The sequence below is a fragment of the Callithrix jacchus genome, chromosome 6 (genome assembly GCF_049354715.1).
Source record: "Callithrix jacchus isolate 240 chromosome 6, calJac240_pri, whole genome shotgun sequence".
In the NCBI taxonomy this organism is placed as follows: Eukaryota; Metazoa; Chordata; class Mammalia; order Primates; family Cebidae; genus Callithrix; species Callithrix jacchus.
This window is the reverse complement of record NC_133507.1, coordinates 122,095,175-122,112,410: the sequence shown is the minus strand read 5'-3', so window position 1 is coordinate 122,112,410 and position 17,236 is coordinate 122,095,175. Positions and strand designations below refer to the sequence as shown.

Sequence of the window (17,236 nt, the reverse complement as noted above, 5' to 3'; positions counted from 1 at the left end):
CTCAAACTTTTCTACCTTTGGATAGAGGTTAGGTTTGGCCATTGTGTTGGTCCCTATTTCTGGCAGCAAAACTAGCTAGCAAGTGCCTCCCTATCAGTTTATTTCCAAGGATATAGGGTAGATTTATATAAAGAACTAATGTGCTGTCACAACAACTAAACAATAAATGTAAATTCTCTTTCAACTTTAATTTTGCCAGATGGAATGAAGGCACAGCCTATACCATCAGTCCTTTAGGAATTCAGACATAAAGATTTGAAGGTGTAGTTCCAGTTTTATTGCTTAGAAATTGTCTCTGCTCCTTGGATCCATAGTTGCAGCACTGGTACTGCAACAACTGCCTTAGGTGGGAAAAAAATGTTGAGGTGATGTGGAAAAGAAGGGAAAAATATATAGTAATATCACCACCTTCTGTCATTATGAGAAGAACAGAATAGTGATGATCACTATCCCAGCATCATCTCCCCACCGCCTCCTCCCTAATCCCCTCAGAAAAACAGAGGAATCTCTCCAGTGATGATCGGCCCTCACTTGGCGCCCCTCGGGTTAAGTACACAGTCATGAAAGCTTATAAGCCAGCCCTTCGTGCCTGTATCTCAGCCTAGCCTTTTAATTTTAATTTTAATTTATTTATTTATTTTGAGACGGAGTCTTGCTCTCTTTCCAGGCTGGAGTGCAGTGGCATGATCCCAGCTCACTGCACCCTCCACCTCCTGGGTTTAAGCGATTCTCCTGCCTCAGCTTCCTGAGTAACTGGGACTACAGGCGCATGCCACCACTCATCCAGCTAATTTTTGTATTTTTTTAGTAGAGATGGGTTTCACCATGTTGGCCAGGTTGGTCTTGATCTCTTGACCTTGTGATCCACCCGCCTTGGCCTCCCAAAGTGCTGGAATTACAGGTGTGAGCCACCGCTTCTGGCCACCCCAGCCTTTTAGACAAAAATGTCTTACTTGATTTTTCTAATTATTTTCTTTTTCAAATGCTTTCATTCCATGCAATTGCTGTTCCATTACCCTGAGGATGTCTCTTTGCCCATTGTTGGACTTTATGGTCTTTAAGTGTGTTTCTTGCTCCAAAAATGTAACTCAGCAGTCCATATGGGTACAATATCTTCTGGTCCTTTTATAGTACTCTGAACATTTGATCTACAGTCTGATAAGCAAAGTGTAATGCAGAGTGTCTGTTCCTGTGAGGACCCATTTATGGCCTCCAGAGACTGCTGGAATCAGTTCAGCTTGCCAGCTATGTGCAGGGCCTTCCCCCAGAGGAATCTGCCCCATAGCCATTTGCAGTCTTTGTCTCTTTTATTGGCATTTTATGCCTCAGAGGGTACAAAAAGAATACATCTAAATTCAACCCATTTCTGCATTGCAGCAGTACCACCATGTCCACTCATTTCATGGACCCAAATGATCACTCCAAGTGAGTACATAGGGATATTTGCCCATAGGTACCAGTCACCTGATTCTGGAAGGGGGTTCTCCTGATATGCATTGATGTTATCCTACTTACACACTCTTCAAATTCCCATAGTGATTTCTATATGGCTGTTTTCCATATACAGGCACCATATACAGACTTACAAAAACATTGCTAAACTAGTACAAAGAGTTTCCATAAACCCTTCCCCATTCATCTATGGGAAGCTTTTTAGAGGTACAACTTCCCTGGTTCCTACCCGAGGTTCTAAGTGGGTCAACTGGATTAAGATACAGAAGTGTATGTTTTTAAAAAGATCTCTAAATAACTAAATGTGTATCCAGATTTAGAACCCACTTCTTAGACATTATAAACTTTAGGAAAGTGTTTATTCATTCAACAAGTATTTATTAAACAATTATAATATATTAGACACTGTGCTGGACACTAATGATACAGATGAATAAATGAGGTTCTCTGTTCTAAAGTTGCTTATTACTAAATGGGTGAAAGAGACATAGAGGTGTAAAATTACAATTCAGTGGGATATATACATGTAGTAGATATATACACGTAGAAGCGTAAAATTACAATTCAGTGCTATATTAGAGCTACACAGATAACGGACTGGTTTACTTTATCAGAGAGAATTTAGAAGGGCTTTATGGCCAAGGTAAAAAATTTGATCTAGGACTTGAAATCTTAGCAGGAATCACCCAAGTAAAAAATATATATTCTATTAAAGGAGCAGTATACATTAAAGCAAGGAATTCTGAATGGTTATAGCATATTGCTGGAGTGGTAAGAAGATTGATGTAGTGTGGTATATGTTGTTGGTAATGGAGGGAAGTAAGGCTGGAAAGGAAGGATGAGGGTGGATTTTAAAGTACCTTGTAATAGGGACTTTGATTTTAAAGGACCTTGTGGTAAGTTTGGATTTTATTATGAAGTCAATAGGAAGATGGTAGACTTATATTCATAGGGGCGTCGTCTATTCAAGCATGATTTATTCATATTTTTGAGACAGAGTCTTGTTCTCTTGCCCAAGCTGGAGTGCAGTGGCATGATCTCAGCTCACTGCAACCTCCACCTTCCGGGTTCAAGCAGTCTCCTGCTTCAGCTTCCTGTAGCTGGAACTACAGGCACGTGCCACCATGCCCAGCTTTTTGTATTTTCAATAGAGATGGGGTTTCACTGTGTTAGCCAGGATGGCCTTGATCTCCTGACCTCATGATCCAACTGCCTTGGCCTCCCAAAGTGCTAGAATTACAGGCATGAACCACCATGTCCAGATTGATTTGTTTTTTAAAAAAGGCAACATGTCCTTTAAAAAAGGACAAGATGACAACAAGGGATATGACTTGTAATAAGGAGATATAAACAGGAAAACCTTTGAGGAAGATGCTATGGTGATCTGATTAAGAAATCATAAAGGTCAATATTAAGGCATTTTCATAACCATTCAGTATAGTAAATCATTTACTACAGCCTCTAGTAGAAGTAATTATTTGTAATCCTTTTAACCTTGCATTTGTTGTTTTTAGGTTTGAAGTCCTGAGTTTTCTCATGCTGTGTTACAATTCTGCTATTGTATATATGCCTGCCTCATCTTACCAATCTCTTTGTCGGATGGGTTCCAGGTGAGAAGAGTGATTATTATTAATCTTCATATTTATTTATTTGACAATACTTATTTATTTGACAAATATTTATTGAGCACATTCTCTAAGCCAGGCACTATTCTAACTTCTGGTGATACAGCAGTAAACAAAACTCAGGGAACTTACATTCCCGTAGGAGTCCTTATCCTCATGAGTTGGTTTTTTTAAAAATTTTTTTGAGATAGGATTTCTCTGTTACCCAGGCTGGAGTAAGATAGGATTTCTCTCTGTTACCCAGGCTGGAGTACAGGGCTCAATCATAGCTCACTGTGCCCTCAACTTCCTTGGCTCAAGGGATCCTCCCGCCTGGGCCTCTCAAGTAGCTGGGACCACAGGAGCACAACACCACACCCAGCTAAATTTTGTAGAGATAGGGTCTTCCTGTGTTGCCTGGCTTTGTCTTGAAGTCCTGGCCTCAAGCAGTCCTCCCACATCAGCCTCCCAAAGTGCTAAGAGTACGGGAATGAGCCACCATGCCTGGCCTCACCCATTCTTGAAAATATTTTCGGCATTCAAGAAATACTTTCTAGCTGAACATGGAGTTGTAACAAGACATCCAAATCCAGGGTTGTTTAGTGATACATCTTATCACTCCCTGGTTGCCAGTTTTTGTAAATCACTCTAAGATCTTTGAAAAAATTGTGCTATATATGGGGAAAGTCACAAGGAATCTGAACCTCTTTGCATACATTTCATAAATAACTATCTCTGTGTTGGAGAAAGTGATTATCAATAGCACCAATGATATATATGTGTCATTTGTATGTGGGTGGTGGGTACTCTGTATCTCATGGATTATAATATTTCCTAAATCAGAATTTCTAATAATTTGGACATACCTAGGCTGAAGTCTTGTTCTGCCACCCAGGCTGGAGCTCATTCAACCTTTGCCTCTCAGGTTCAACTGATCCTCCCACCTCAACCTCCTGAGTAGCTGGGACTACAGGTGCCCACCACCATGCTAGGCTTTTTTTTTTTTTTTTTTTTTTTTTTTTTTAAATAAAGACTGGGTTTCACTATGTTGTACAGGTAGGTCACAAACTCCTGGAATTAAGTGATCTGCATGCCCTGGCCTCCCAAATTGCTGGGATTATAGGTGTTGAGCCACTGCATCTACCCTTAAATTTCTACTATAGAAAAAATTTAGGCCAGGCGCAGTGGCTCACACCTGTAATCCCAGCAATTTGGGAGGCTGAGGTGGGCAGATCACCTGAGGTCAGGAGTTTGATACCAGCCTAGCCAACATGGTGAAACTCCATCTCTACTAAAAATAGAAAAATTAGCTGGGTGTGGTAGGTCATGCCTGTAATCCCAGCTACTTGGAAGGCTGAGGCATGTGAATCACTTGAACCTGGGAAGCAGGGTTGCAGTGATCCGAGATCATGTCACTGCACTCCGGCCTGGGCAAAAGAATGAGACCTTGTCTAAAGAAAAAAAGAAAGAAAAAATTTAAGTGATAAAAATTAGTTTGGAGACAATGGATGTTTAGAGTCACAGAAGTTCAATTATGGAAGGAATTCTGAATTCAGTCTTTCAAAATGCTTTTTACTTGAGGAAATCAATCCCCAAAAAAGGTTAAATGTTGTATTAGTTTTCTATTACTGCATGATAAATTGCCACAAATTGAGCAGGTTAGAACATCACACATTTATTATTTCAGTTTTTGTGAATCAGGAATCTAGATGGTTTAGCTGGGGTTCTCTGCTTAATGTCTTACAAGGCTGTAGTTAAGTTGTTAGCTGGAATTGCAGTCTCATCTGAGGCTCAAAAGTTTTGTTGGCAGAATTCAGTTCCTGTGACTGTAGGACTGAGGACTTCAGTTTTTTGTGGCTGTGTGCTGGAGGCCACCCTTTGTTCCTTGCCACATTGGGCTCCCAACATGGTCAGCCTACAACATGGCAGGTTGTTTCTTCAATGTTGGAGGAGTGAGACTCCAGCAAGACCTGTTACCTTATGTAACATACTCAGGTACACATAATCATGGAATCCCATCACCTTTGCCATATTCTACTGGTTAGAAGCAAGCTATAGATCCCACTCTTGCTGAAGGGGAAGGGCATGACACAGCGTGAATACCAGAAAGATCATAGGGATCATGACTCTCTAAGAATCTATTCACCACAAGTGCTTTGCTCAAGGTCACATGCTATTATGTTACTAAGATCTGCTTATAACAATACTTATTAATTTTGCCAATCTAAATTAGCTCTTACTTTGGTTTTATAGATTATTTTAAAATATTTGTTTCACTTGCCTGTATTAACATGATTAATATCTAACAAAATTCTCATCTCTAATTTAGATGCTGCTTAAGTACTTAACTGCCTATCTGCAAATAAATTTATTTATAATTCATTACTTTTGGTTCATTAAAAGAAATCTGCCTGCTCCATTATTGGAAACATTGTTGTGGCCTTTAATATAATTTCTTTTTTTTAAAATCTAAACCACTTCAACTCCTGCACTTAGATCTTTTTTTTTTTTTTTTGAGATAGAGTCTTGCTCCGTCACCCAAACTAGAGTGTAGTGGCACAATCATACAAAGCTCATACAGCCTCGAACTCCTGGGCTCAAGCATTCCTTCCACCTCAGCCTCTTTTGTAGCTATGACTGTAGGCATGTGCCACTACACTTGGCTAATTTTAAAATTTTTTTTTAGAGATGGGGTCTCACTGTGTTGTCCAGGCTGGTCTTGAACTCCTGGCCTGAAGTGATCTTCCTACCTTGGTCTCCCAAAGTCCTGGGATTATAGACATGAATCACCACACCCAGCCTAATAGAGTTTCTTAATAAAAAATATGGCAGAGTTTCGTGGTCCTCAAAATTTTGTTCTTTTGTTCATTATTCCCCTACAGAATTTTGAAAAACTATGTACTCCTTGTACATGAAGTTGACATTAAAATTTTTTTATCCTATCTTAAATAGGTAGAAATAATATAATTTCTAGGCCATGCAAGGTGGTTCATGCCTGTAATCCCAGCGCTTTGGGAGCCCGAAGCGGGCAGATCCCCTGAGGTCAGGAGTTTGAGAACAGCCTGGCCAACATAGTGAAACCCCATCTCTACTAAATTAGCCGGGTGTGGTGGCACGTGCCTGTAGTACCAGCTGCTTGGGAGGCTGAGGCAGGAGAATTGCTTGAACCTGGGAGGCAGAGGTTGTGGTGAGCCAACATCAGGTCACTGCACTCCAGCCTGAGCAACAGAGTGAGACTCAGTCTCAATATGTAAGTATTGACATAATTTTTAAAAAGCTGTTGGGTCGTTGTTTTAAATATATGTAATGTAAATACCATAATGATGTGATACTCACCATCATCCATTTGAGGAATAAATGAGTAAACTTTTCTTTAAAGGTCTAACATTACATTTATTCCTTCTCCTTGAAATTGAGGGATACATTTTCACTCTCCTTTTCCCACATAGTTTTATCTTAATATAATGCTATTTTCAACTTGCAGGTCTTTTATTATACATCTCTGTTACAAAAAAATATATAAACAGAATTTTAAAAGAATTTCCCAAGATCATAAGGCATTAAACACTAAAAAATTTCCTCTGGACTCACTATTATAGTTGTCTTACTAAATTAATTGATTAAATAATATAGTATATTACAACTTTTGATCATTAAGCATAACTTTCTTGAAGTATCACTTAATGAGATGGAATGGATGTTAGGGAGTTGTTTATTTCTTTGTTTAGTTGTCAGGGAGTTGTTTATTTCTTTGTTTAGTTATTTGTTTAAATAACTAAACTTCCTTTTGTTTTGAGATTTGTGTACTTCCCAGTAATTCACCCTAATACAATTTGGGGTGAGTAAAAGTTAGATGTGTGTGTGTGTGTGTGTGTGTGTGTGTGAAGAGGGAGAAGGATGATTGTGAAAGAGATGGTTAACTATTTTAGAAAAGTTGTTTTTATGGGCAGTCCCCTAGGATGTGTGCTTTATGAGAGCACAGATTTCATTTTTATTTTTTATCTTTCACCTGTTCATGACTGTATGCCTAGGCCCAAAACAATGACTGGTATATAACAGGCACTCAGTAAATATTTGAGGAATGAATAAATTGTATAAATGAACGTATGAAAACAAAAATTGTTTTAATGAATCTGGAAATCACATGCTAAATAGTGTATTTTCCTAGGGTTTGTGTGAGTGGGTTTCCACGGCAACATGAAAAACATTGGAAAGAACTCTGTGGTCGAATAGTATTGGATCCTGAATTTATGGTGCAACTTCTCACAGGGGTTTATTATGCCATGTAAGTAAGTGGAATATAAAATTGTATGAATTCTTCCTAATGTTTGGAAACTTTTAATATTTCTCTTTCTTTTTTTTTTTTTGAGACGGAGTTTCGCTGTTGTTACCCAGACTGGAGTGCAATGGCACGATCCCGGCTCACCGCAACCTCCGCCTCCAGGGTTCAAGCAATTCTCCTGCCTCAGCCTCCTGAGTAGCTGGGATTACAGGCGCGCGCCACCAGGCCCAGCTAATTTTTGTATTTTTAGTAGAGACAGGGTTTCACCTTGTTGACCAGGATGGTCTCGATCTCTTGACCTCGTGGTCCACCCACCTCGGCCTCCCAAAGTGCTGGGATTACAGGCGTGAGCCACTGCGCCCAGCCAATATTTCTCTTTCTTCCTTATCAGACGCAATACTGAATCTCTTCTTCTATGATAGGCTTATCTTGTTTTTCTAATATGGTTTCCTTTTAGTACTTTTAAAATAACCAAAATGTAACATAACTATCATTAAAATTGGAGTTTAGAAATTGTCAGGTTTTCTCTATGGAAAACTACCTCTACAAAGTTCATAATCCAGGTTTTCATGAATGCATTAAGTAGATTACTTTGAATATATCACCATGTGATAAAAACCAGTTTGTGTGAAGAAACATTTGTAAACGTATTTAAAATATTGGTTTTGTTTTTATAACCAAAAGTGGTATAGTTTATAAATGAAATGATATAACACTTGGCATGAAAATTTTGCTTCACAGCCAAAATTGCAGGACTTGAAACAATTTAAAAAGTTAAGCTGAAGATTATATATTTGTTCAAGAGAGTAAATGATCTGCTTCTTTATAGGTATAATGGACAGTGGGACCTTGGCCAGGAAGTTCTTGATGACATCATTTATAGAGCTCAGCTAGAGCTTTTTTCTCAACCACTATTGGTAAGTTATTATCTTTACTCTTTATTAAATATTCTTATACCTAAAAAAAAAAAAAAAAAAAAAAAGGGTACTAGGTTAAAAATCTGAGACAATCCCAATAATTAGGGGAAAAATTTTATTCCAGAATAACAATTAGTTAACTGTTAGAGAAAACACAAAATAGGTTTAGATCCTTTCCACCTTCCAGTACCAAAATAAAAGTTCAGATAAAGTGAATAATTAAATGTTTTGGAATCCTTTAAGAAAAGAGATGAGAAGAAAGATTCCAAATATTGAAATTTCTAGAGAAGGGAAGACTTTCTAAGCATAAGTGATAGGACAAGTCACTAAAATAAGATTGTTTTTTTTTCCCCCTACATAAACACCTAAATTCTAAGCTCTTAGGTTTTCGGTTTTTTGTTTCTTGTTTTGTATTTTTTGTAGAGACAGAGTCTCTCTGTGTTGCTGAGGCTGGCCTCAGCCTCCAAGACTGCTGGGATTACAGAAGTGTGACACTGTACCCAGCCTATTCCATCAGCTTTGCCTTTTTTTTTTCTTTTTCTGTTTTTGAGATGGAGTTTTGCTCTTGTTTCCCAAGCTGGAGTACAATGGCACAATCTTGTCTCACTGCATCCTCCACCTCATTGGTTCAAGCGATTCTCCTGCCTCAGCCTCCGGAGTAACTGGGATTACAGGCATGCACCACCATGCCTGGCTAATTTATTGTATTTTTAGTAGAAACGGGGTTTCACCATGTTAGCCAGGCTGGTCTCAAACTCCTGACCCCAGGTGATCCGCCTGCCTCTGCCTCCCAAAGTACTGCGAGCCACTGCGCCCGGTCCATCAGTTTTTTTAAGTTTATTTTTTTGAATTTTATTTTGTTTTTGAGATGGAGTTTCTCTCTACCACCCGGTGGAGTGCAGTGGTATGATCTCAGCTCACTGCAACGTCTGCCTCTTGGGTTCAAGCGATCCTCCCATCTTAGCCTCCCATGTCTAGCTGGGATTATAGGCACCACCATCCCCAGCTAATTTTTGTATTTTTAGTAGAGACAGTGTCACCATGTTGGCCAGGATGGTCTTGAAATCCTAATTTCAAGTGATCTGCTGGCCTCAGCCTCCCAGAGTGTTGAGATTACAGGTGTGAGCCACTGTGCCTGGCCTCCATCAGGTTTTTAAAAGCAAAATTAATACATGCAGTGCACAAACTGAGAAACATATTTTCAGCAGGCATGATAAGAATAAGCAAATTAATGTTTCATTTTATGTAAAAAGATTTTGTACTCTCCTACAAAAAAAAACAAATCTCCAAATGGTAAGTGATTAAAAACACAGATGTAAGGCTGGGCGCGGTGGCTCACACCTGTAATCCCAGCACTTTGGGAGGCCAAGGTGGGTGGATCACCTGATGCCACAAGTTCAAGACCAGCCTGGCCAACATAGGAAAACCCTATCTTTACAAAAAAATACAAAATTTAGCTGGGTGTGGTGGTGCATACCTCCAATCCCAGCTACTTGGGAGGCTGAGGCATGAGGATTGCTTGAACGCAGGATGCAGAGGTTGCAGTGAGCGGAGATCATGCTGCTACACTCCAGCTTGGGTGACAAAGCAAGACCTTGCCTCAAAAAAAACCAGAAAACAAAACAAAACAAAACAACAAATGTAAATATCTAGCAGTGAAGTGAGGAAGGCATTCTTTATGTTACAGTGGTAGTATGACACAACGCTGAATATCCCCAGAAGAAGCAGTTTGGTAATGTGTGTTTATTTCTTTGACCCTGTATCCCATGTCTAGCAATGTATTGCAGAAAACTAAACTTAAATTTAACACCGAAATTATAAATACCAGAGAGAATGTATTGTAAGCATAACATTACAGTTTTATTTCTAATTGCAAAGGAATAAAAACAGTCTAAATGTTTCACAGCAGAGAATGATTTAAGTTTCATGATATTTATTTGATAAAACTATATATTTAAGGTTTTATATTAAAGGGAAACACTAGCTTGCATGAGGTAGAAAAACAGTATACAGCTATTTTTTTAGATCTAGACAGGACAGAGGAAGCATACAAAATGCTAATAGTTGTCTAGGTAATTTGTCTGTGGATGTTTTTATTCCTTTCCAATTTTGTAAGCTTTTTGTAGTATTTTGATAATGGTGTTCTTAAAATATTATTTTCTACTTGCAGCATTTTAAGAATACAGCTTTTTATTTTATTGTTTCAAAAATTATTATTTTTTTGAGACAGGGTCTCACCCTGTCACCTAGGCTGGAGTGCTGTGGTGTGATAATAGTTCTCTGTAACCTCTACCTTCTATGCTCAAGTGGTTCGCCTGCCTCAGTCTCCTGAGTAGCTGAGACTACAGGTGCATACCAGCACACCCAGCAAATTTTTGTATATTTTTTGGAGACGAGGTCTCACCATGTTGCCTAGGCTGGTCTCAAATTCCTAGACTCAAGCCATCTGCCTGCTTCAGCCTCTCAAAGTGGTGGGATTACAGGCATGAGCCACTTTGCCCAGCCCATCTTTTTAAAAGCCATTTTATTTGTATCATTTTTAAATATTTTAAGCTAAATATAAATTTATTGAGGTAGCATTTGCAGTAATTCTTCTTTGAATTCCCATTTGTTTCCTAATCTTTCCCTAAGAGTTACATTAAAACAAATGGGTAAAAAATTAAAAAATTTTATCATCATAGTAATACCTAGAACTTATGAAACTATTTAAATTCATAGTTTATCCTTTCAACAATCTTGTAAATTAAGTGGAGTTGGCATTTCCAAGGCAATACAGTAAAGAGATTAGTAACTCTAGTGTTACAGTATTCCTTTATTGTCAGCGTCTCTGGGGGACCCAATAATAATACCCCTTTTCCCTATTCAAATCTAGAGCCACATGATAGACAGAAAAATAGTTCGTAGATGGGGAACAAGTATTTTCATTACTGTTAAAAGCTAAATTGAAAGACTTAACTTTCCTCTACAGCTAGACCTTGGAACAGCCCACTGGAGAAATGAGTGGGCAGATCAGGCAAACCCATCCAGGCTGCTGCTTCATTCCATGTGGGCTTGTCCAAGTGGAGAGGGAGGGAGAAAAACCATCCTTTAGCTCAAGATTTTTGCTAGATTGGTACAACCCAATTAGAAAACATGGATCAGTCAAATGGCAATTACCAGGAGCAGAAAGTGGTAGGATAAAATGCCAGAAGTATTTAGGAAACATTTCACCTCATGTAAATAGAAGAGTAGAGAATATCCCAATGTTGATCAGAGATTAAATTCTGCATGTTATTTATCATCTGAAGAATCAGACAATTCTAAATTGTCTCATAATCAGCTTAAATGTTAATTCTTTCTTTGGAATGCTTTTTCTCTTTGAAAGTCAACCATTTTAAGGCATCAGTGGAGTATGTGACTCATATTTTAGAAATTCTCATTTGAAAGCTTGCTTAAAAGAATAGAGAACAACAAAGATACGTTTCTTACACATTTGTACTTTTATGTGTTATAATGCAAATTTTAAATACATATTCAAAAATTATGGAAACAAGTATAAACAAAAACTGCATATTGATTGTAAACTTGTATAGACTTATATTATCATTGTAGGTTGCCAATGCCATGAAAAACTCATTACCATTTGATGCTCCTGATTCTTCACAAGAAGGCCAGAAAGTCCTTAAAGTTGAAGTCACTCCAACAGTGCCGAGGATTTCTCGGACTGCAATTACAACAGCTTCAATCCGTCGTCATAGATGGAGGAGAGAAGGTGAGTACAAAATCCCCATAGTCCACACATGGAGTCAAGTAAATTTATCACTGTTTACAGACTGTCTTAGCACATGATATTAAAAGACCCTGTATAATTAAATTGTTTTTGTTAAAAATAACACTAGAAATGTGACTGTCTAAAGTTATTTTAATATAAATATATACTTATAAAATACATGTTATTTAGATTGCTGTATAAAGATTAAAACATAAAATAAGATGAGGTTAATTTTTGTATTTTTTTGAACTAAGTAAGAAAAATAGGAAAGAAGTTGCTTTGACCTTGTTACTATACTAGGAAAAAAAGGTGCACATATGAGCACTGTGGGAAAAAGTATATAACTGGCCAAACTAACAATATAATACATGCGATTCATAAAATGATACATTCTTGTTTTTGGATTTTTATCTTTGCCTTTCCCTTTTTTGTAAGTGCTGAATCCAGCAGTATTTCATAGACATGGTATTTGAATAGTCAAGCTGTCTTGCCTAAGAGATATTGCCATTTTAACGATCCTAATTTTTCTGTCTTAATTCATTTGCAAACCTCACATTGTTCATCTGCTGCCTTATGTGTGTGCATGCTGTGCACACACATGTAACTATATAAATAGTATTTGTGTTGATATCATATCCATATATACATTCTCTTATCTGCCTGGGTCAAAATGCTCAGAAAAGAATAGAGCAGCATAAAAGCACTAAAATTTTATATGTTGAATCCCAGATGGCTTTGACTTCTCAAACGAGGCTGACTCGAGTATTCCTGGCTCCCCGATCCAACACGGCTCCACTGACCTAGGGATCAAACGTGTGCAAGAGGGGGAGGTGCTGGTGCGCAGGACCCCTGAGCATGGCTCGCCGGAGCCCAACTCAGCAGCAGCCACAACAGAGGGTAGGACAGAGATGAGGAGGCAGAAGTCAGTGAGGCAGTTGCTGGAGAAGGATCCTGGCTCTCTATCCCCAAGCAGAGCATCTTTCCATTCTAATGTGTGTTACCAGTACCCTAGGGTGTATTAGCTTCTCCTTGCAAAGCACCCTCCCTCCTCATATGCATAGCACCAGGTCAGGTGCAATCTTTAGTTACCATTTGTGCTGGCCTGGAGTCTGCATCCCTGTGTGATCAAGGAACAGCTTGGCATGGCTACTAACAAGGCAGGGTCCTGTCTCCAAAAGGTCTGCAAATGCTTGGAATTTTTTCATTACTGAGCATGTTTATTCTAACATTAGGAAAGAAAAATGCACCCAGTGGACATGAGCCTTATTCATCACTAAGAATGATTTTATTTATACAATAATTTATTCTTTAAAAATTTGTAAAGGGAGTTTTAAAACGTTAGTGTATTATCTTTGGGGCCAGGAGCGGTGGCTCATGCCTGTAATCCCAGCACTTTGGGAGGCTGAGGCGGGTGGATCACGAGGTCAAGAGATCGAGACCATCCTGGTCAACATGGTGAAACCCCATCTCTACTAAAAATACAGAAAATTAGCTGGGCATGGTAGTGTATGCATGTAATCCCAGCTACTCAGGAGGCTGAGGCAGGAGAATTGCCTGAACTCAGGAGGCGGAGGTTGTAGTGAGCCGAGGTCGCGCCATTGCACTCCAGCCTGGGTAACAAGAGTGAAACTCTGTCTCAAAAAAAAAAAAAAAGTTAGTATATTATCTTTAAGAAATTGGAAGTGGAGCCAGCTGATTTATCTGCAATTCTATGGTGTTCAATGAAGAATTTCTTAGCTCTTTGACAAAGTATGCTGATATTGATTGGCTTTATCATCTGTAGATTAAGTTGCTTAGGTCTAACTAGTAAACTACAGACATCTTCTATAAATGTGCTATCCTGATGCACAGTACATTTTATGATTTATTGTAAATCACAGTTGCATTCAATTCAATGTAATTAAAATGTACTGTAATATTTAGAGGTCAGATATCCTAGTAGAGACTTATTTCTATAATTTAGGTATCACAACATGGAGGGATTTTTTTTTTAGTACCCTTCCCCCAACTGCCTATCTGTGAAAGAATGCTTCTCTTTGATGGGCAAGTATTTACTTGCTGTTTTGAATGTAATGCCATAGGAATTAGCTTTGTGAAAGAGGGAACTGTAGCCAGTGTTTAAAAAATTATTTAATGTATTGCTACTATGGGATCTTTATATTTATTTATGAAATCAAGTAATTTTAAAATATGTTCTATATTTTTACTTAAAGGCCAAACATACATAAAGCAGTTAACTGCCACCATGGGGAACTCTCTGCTCTTTGGTGCATTAGAAATTTGAGCATGCTCAGTAAGATCTAAATCTACCCTCTGTTCCCTTGCCCATTTACCCAGATTGACCTTATTTCATTTAACAGTGTTGCATGTGCATGACCTAGGGATCCAAAAAAGTTGGTGCTGTAAGATACAGCCTTCCCTTTTTTTCCTGTATCTTATTATGTTATCCCTAGGAGTAAGTTTTATCTTGTATAAACACGTAACAATGAGAAGATGAATAGATGTGTAACCCAGAGTTGACCTAAACTGAACATTCTTGAATGACTGAATCACTTAACATTTATCTACTACTATTGCTAGAATATTGAAAGTGTTTGTGCTAAATGTATTACTGGGTTAATAAACAGCTGCTGAAATTCCAGAAAGTGTGGGATTAGGTTGAAGCATTCCTTCCAATATATATCAAGTCATACACTTTGAAACAAATGAACCAAAATAGTAGTTCCTTTTTAATATCCTATTATATTTATCACTGGTAAACTTTCAATTTGGGTGAGGGAGTGAGAGGGTGTAGCCACAAGGAAAGAGGAATGTTTCCTTATTTTACTTTTTAGTCCAGATTATTTGTAGTTTTATTTTATTTATTTTTTGAGGGAGGATCTCACTCCCATCACCCAGGCAGGAGTGTGGTGGCACAATCAAGGCTCACTGCGGCCTCAACTTCCTGGGCTCAAGTGATCCTCCCACCTCAGCCTCTCGAATAACTAGAACTACAGGCACACCACCATACCCAGCTAGTTTTTTGTATGTTTAGTAGAGATGGTGTTTTGCCATGTTGCCTAGGCTGATCTCAAACTCCTGGGATCAAGTAATCTGCCTGCCTTAGCCTCCCAAAGTGCTGAAATTACAGGCATGAGCCACCGACCCTGGCCTATTTGTAGTTTTAAATCAATATTAACAGAAGCCAAATGTGTAAGTAAAGTCAGCCATGAATAGAAAAGTTCATTAAGAATTCATTTCATAGCTTCTTGGGGTTCAATGTAAATACAAAAAGGCATTAAAAAAAATTCCATTTCAGATGTCTCCTCTTTGGACCATGAATGGTATTGTTATTACCTTTGGAGAAAATTACAAAGTAAAAATGTTTTGAGACACAATTGCCTTTTTATTTTGTAAGGGTTTTTTTCTTGACTCCCAGATAGTCTCACTCTGTTGCCCAGGCTGGAGTATAGTGGCACAGTCGTAGCTTATTGTAACCTGGTTTCCTGGTCTCCAGCAAACCTCTGGCCTCAGCCTTCTCAGTAGCTAGGATAACAGGCATATCACCATGCCCAGTAAATTTTTAAATTGTTGGTGGAGATGTGGTCTTGCTATGTTGCCCAGGCTGGTCTTCAACTCCCAGGCTCAAGCAATCCTCCTGTCTTGGCCTCCCCAGATGCTGGTGACCCACTGCACCCAGCCTCCTTAAGATTCATAGCTTACTGCCTTGAATTCCTGGACTTAAGTGATCTTCCTACTTCACCCTCCTGAGTAGCTGGGACTATAGGCAGGTGCCATCACATCTGGCTAATTTTAAAATTTTTTATGGAGGTAGGATCTTGTCATTTACCCATGCTGGTCTCAATGTCCTCAGCTCAAGGGATCTGCCTGTCTTGGCTAATCCCAAAATGTTGGGATTAGAGGCGTGAGCCACTGTACCCTGCCAAGTTTTTTAAACAGAAGAAAGGAAGTTACAAAACCCTATGAAAAGTTTTGATAATTCAGAACTCTGCTGAAGCTTATAGATTACTGACTAGTCTTCTGCTATGATGTTTTTAAAGAATTTTACAATTAAAATTGGGTTTATTACATGTTGAAATTGAATGGAGAATATAAGCCCATCACCTACCTTTCTACTGATTGTCAAGTAACATTCTATTTGTGACTTTTAAAGCTGGAATTAAGATTATTACTAAACTGGCCAGGCATGATGGCTCATGCCTATAATCCCAGCACTTTGAGAGGCCTAGGCAGGTGAATTGCTTGAGCCCAGTACAAGGCCAGCCTAGGCAACATGGCAAAACCTCATGTCTACAAAATATATAAAAATTAGCCAAGCATGGTGGCACATGCCTGTAGTCCCAACTACTTGAGAGGCTGAGGTGGGAGAATCACTCAAGCCTGGGAGGTTGAGGCTACAGTGAGCTGTGATCGTGCCACGGCACTTCAGCCTGGGCAACAAAGTGAGACCTTGTCTCAAAAAATAATACAAATAAATAAATGTTTTTTTAAAATTATTACTAAACTGAAGACAATACCTGTGATTAAAGTATAATCAGTGTTCCATTATATTATATGCTAAGCATTGCTTAGTATGTAAAATATCAGTAGATTCTCTTGCATGTCGGCTTTTGTGTTATCTTTTTATGGCCATATTGCTTGGGCATCAGATCTGCATGTAGCAAGATTCAGAAGCTAGCACTAAGTCTCTCAGTCTCCTTTCCTAATAAATATACCCAATATTTTAAAAGAGGTTATATAGTTTTGATATGATAATGTCCAATTCTGTTGACTCCCAATTTTATATTACCAATATAAATTCTGAACCAATAACTATCCTTTCTTGGACATTTCGGAGTTCTTTATACTAATTGTAAGTAAATTACTAAAATGTATCATATGAATATAATTTAAAGTTTTTATTTTGAGGTACATTATAACAGTTCTTTTGAAGAGGTTGAGAGAAGTGGTGTCAGCTGCTACTGTTCTTAGTAAATGCCTTTTCATATGGCTTTGCATGATTATTAAAGATTATTAAACTGCTGGATATAAAAGGTGCCTTTTGCTTTAAGGATAGCTTATTTCATTCTTTAGAAGGAAGAAAATAATCCATATATGTAATATAGCTAAGTAAATAGTTTATTTTTCCAGGTACTATGTTAAATAAAAGGTTGTGTTTAAATATTTGTATATATTTTGCTTAGGTAACTTATATCTCTAATATTTGTTTAGATCCTTTCCTAATGTTTTT

The 17,236-nt window shown here is 38.2% G+C and overlaps 1 protein-coding gene across 31 annotated transcripts in view; it reads left to right on the top strand.

Annotated features, from left to right (window-relative positions):
- The window catches only part of HYCC2 (hyccin PI4KA lipid kinase complex subunit 2), an 83,325-nt gene that overhangs the window by 56,651 nt on the left and 9,438 nt on the right, over positions 1-17,236 (top strand). For 19 of the 31 annotated variants that reach the window (XM_008999187.5, XM_078328099.1, XM_017973630.4 and 16 more), the window contains 5 exons: positions 2,967-3,062; positions 7,225-7,341; positions 8,168-8,255; positions 11,847-12,006; positions 12,736-12,903. In XM_008999187.5, the coding sequence (XP_008997435.1) occupies positions 2,967-3,062; positions 7,225-7,341; positions 8,168-8,255; positions 11,847-12,006; positions 12,736-12,903 (629 nt within the window). The remainder of the gene's footprint in view (positions 1-2,966; positions 3,063-7,224; positions 7,342-8,167; positions 8,256-11,846; positions 12,007-12,735; positions 12,904-17,236) is intronic. The other 12 variants (XM_002749621.6, XM_078328104.1, XM_035305277.3 and 9 more) reach the window with 1 other exon arrangement.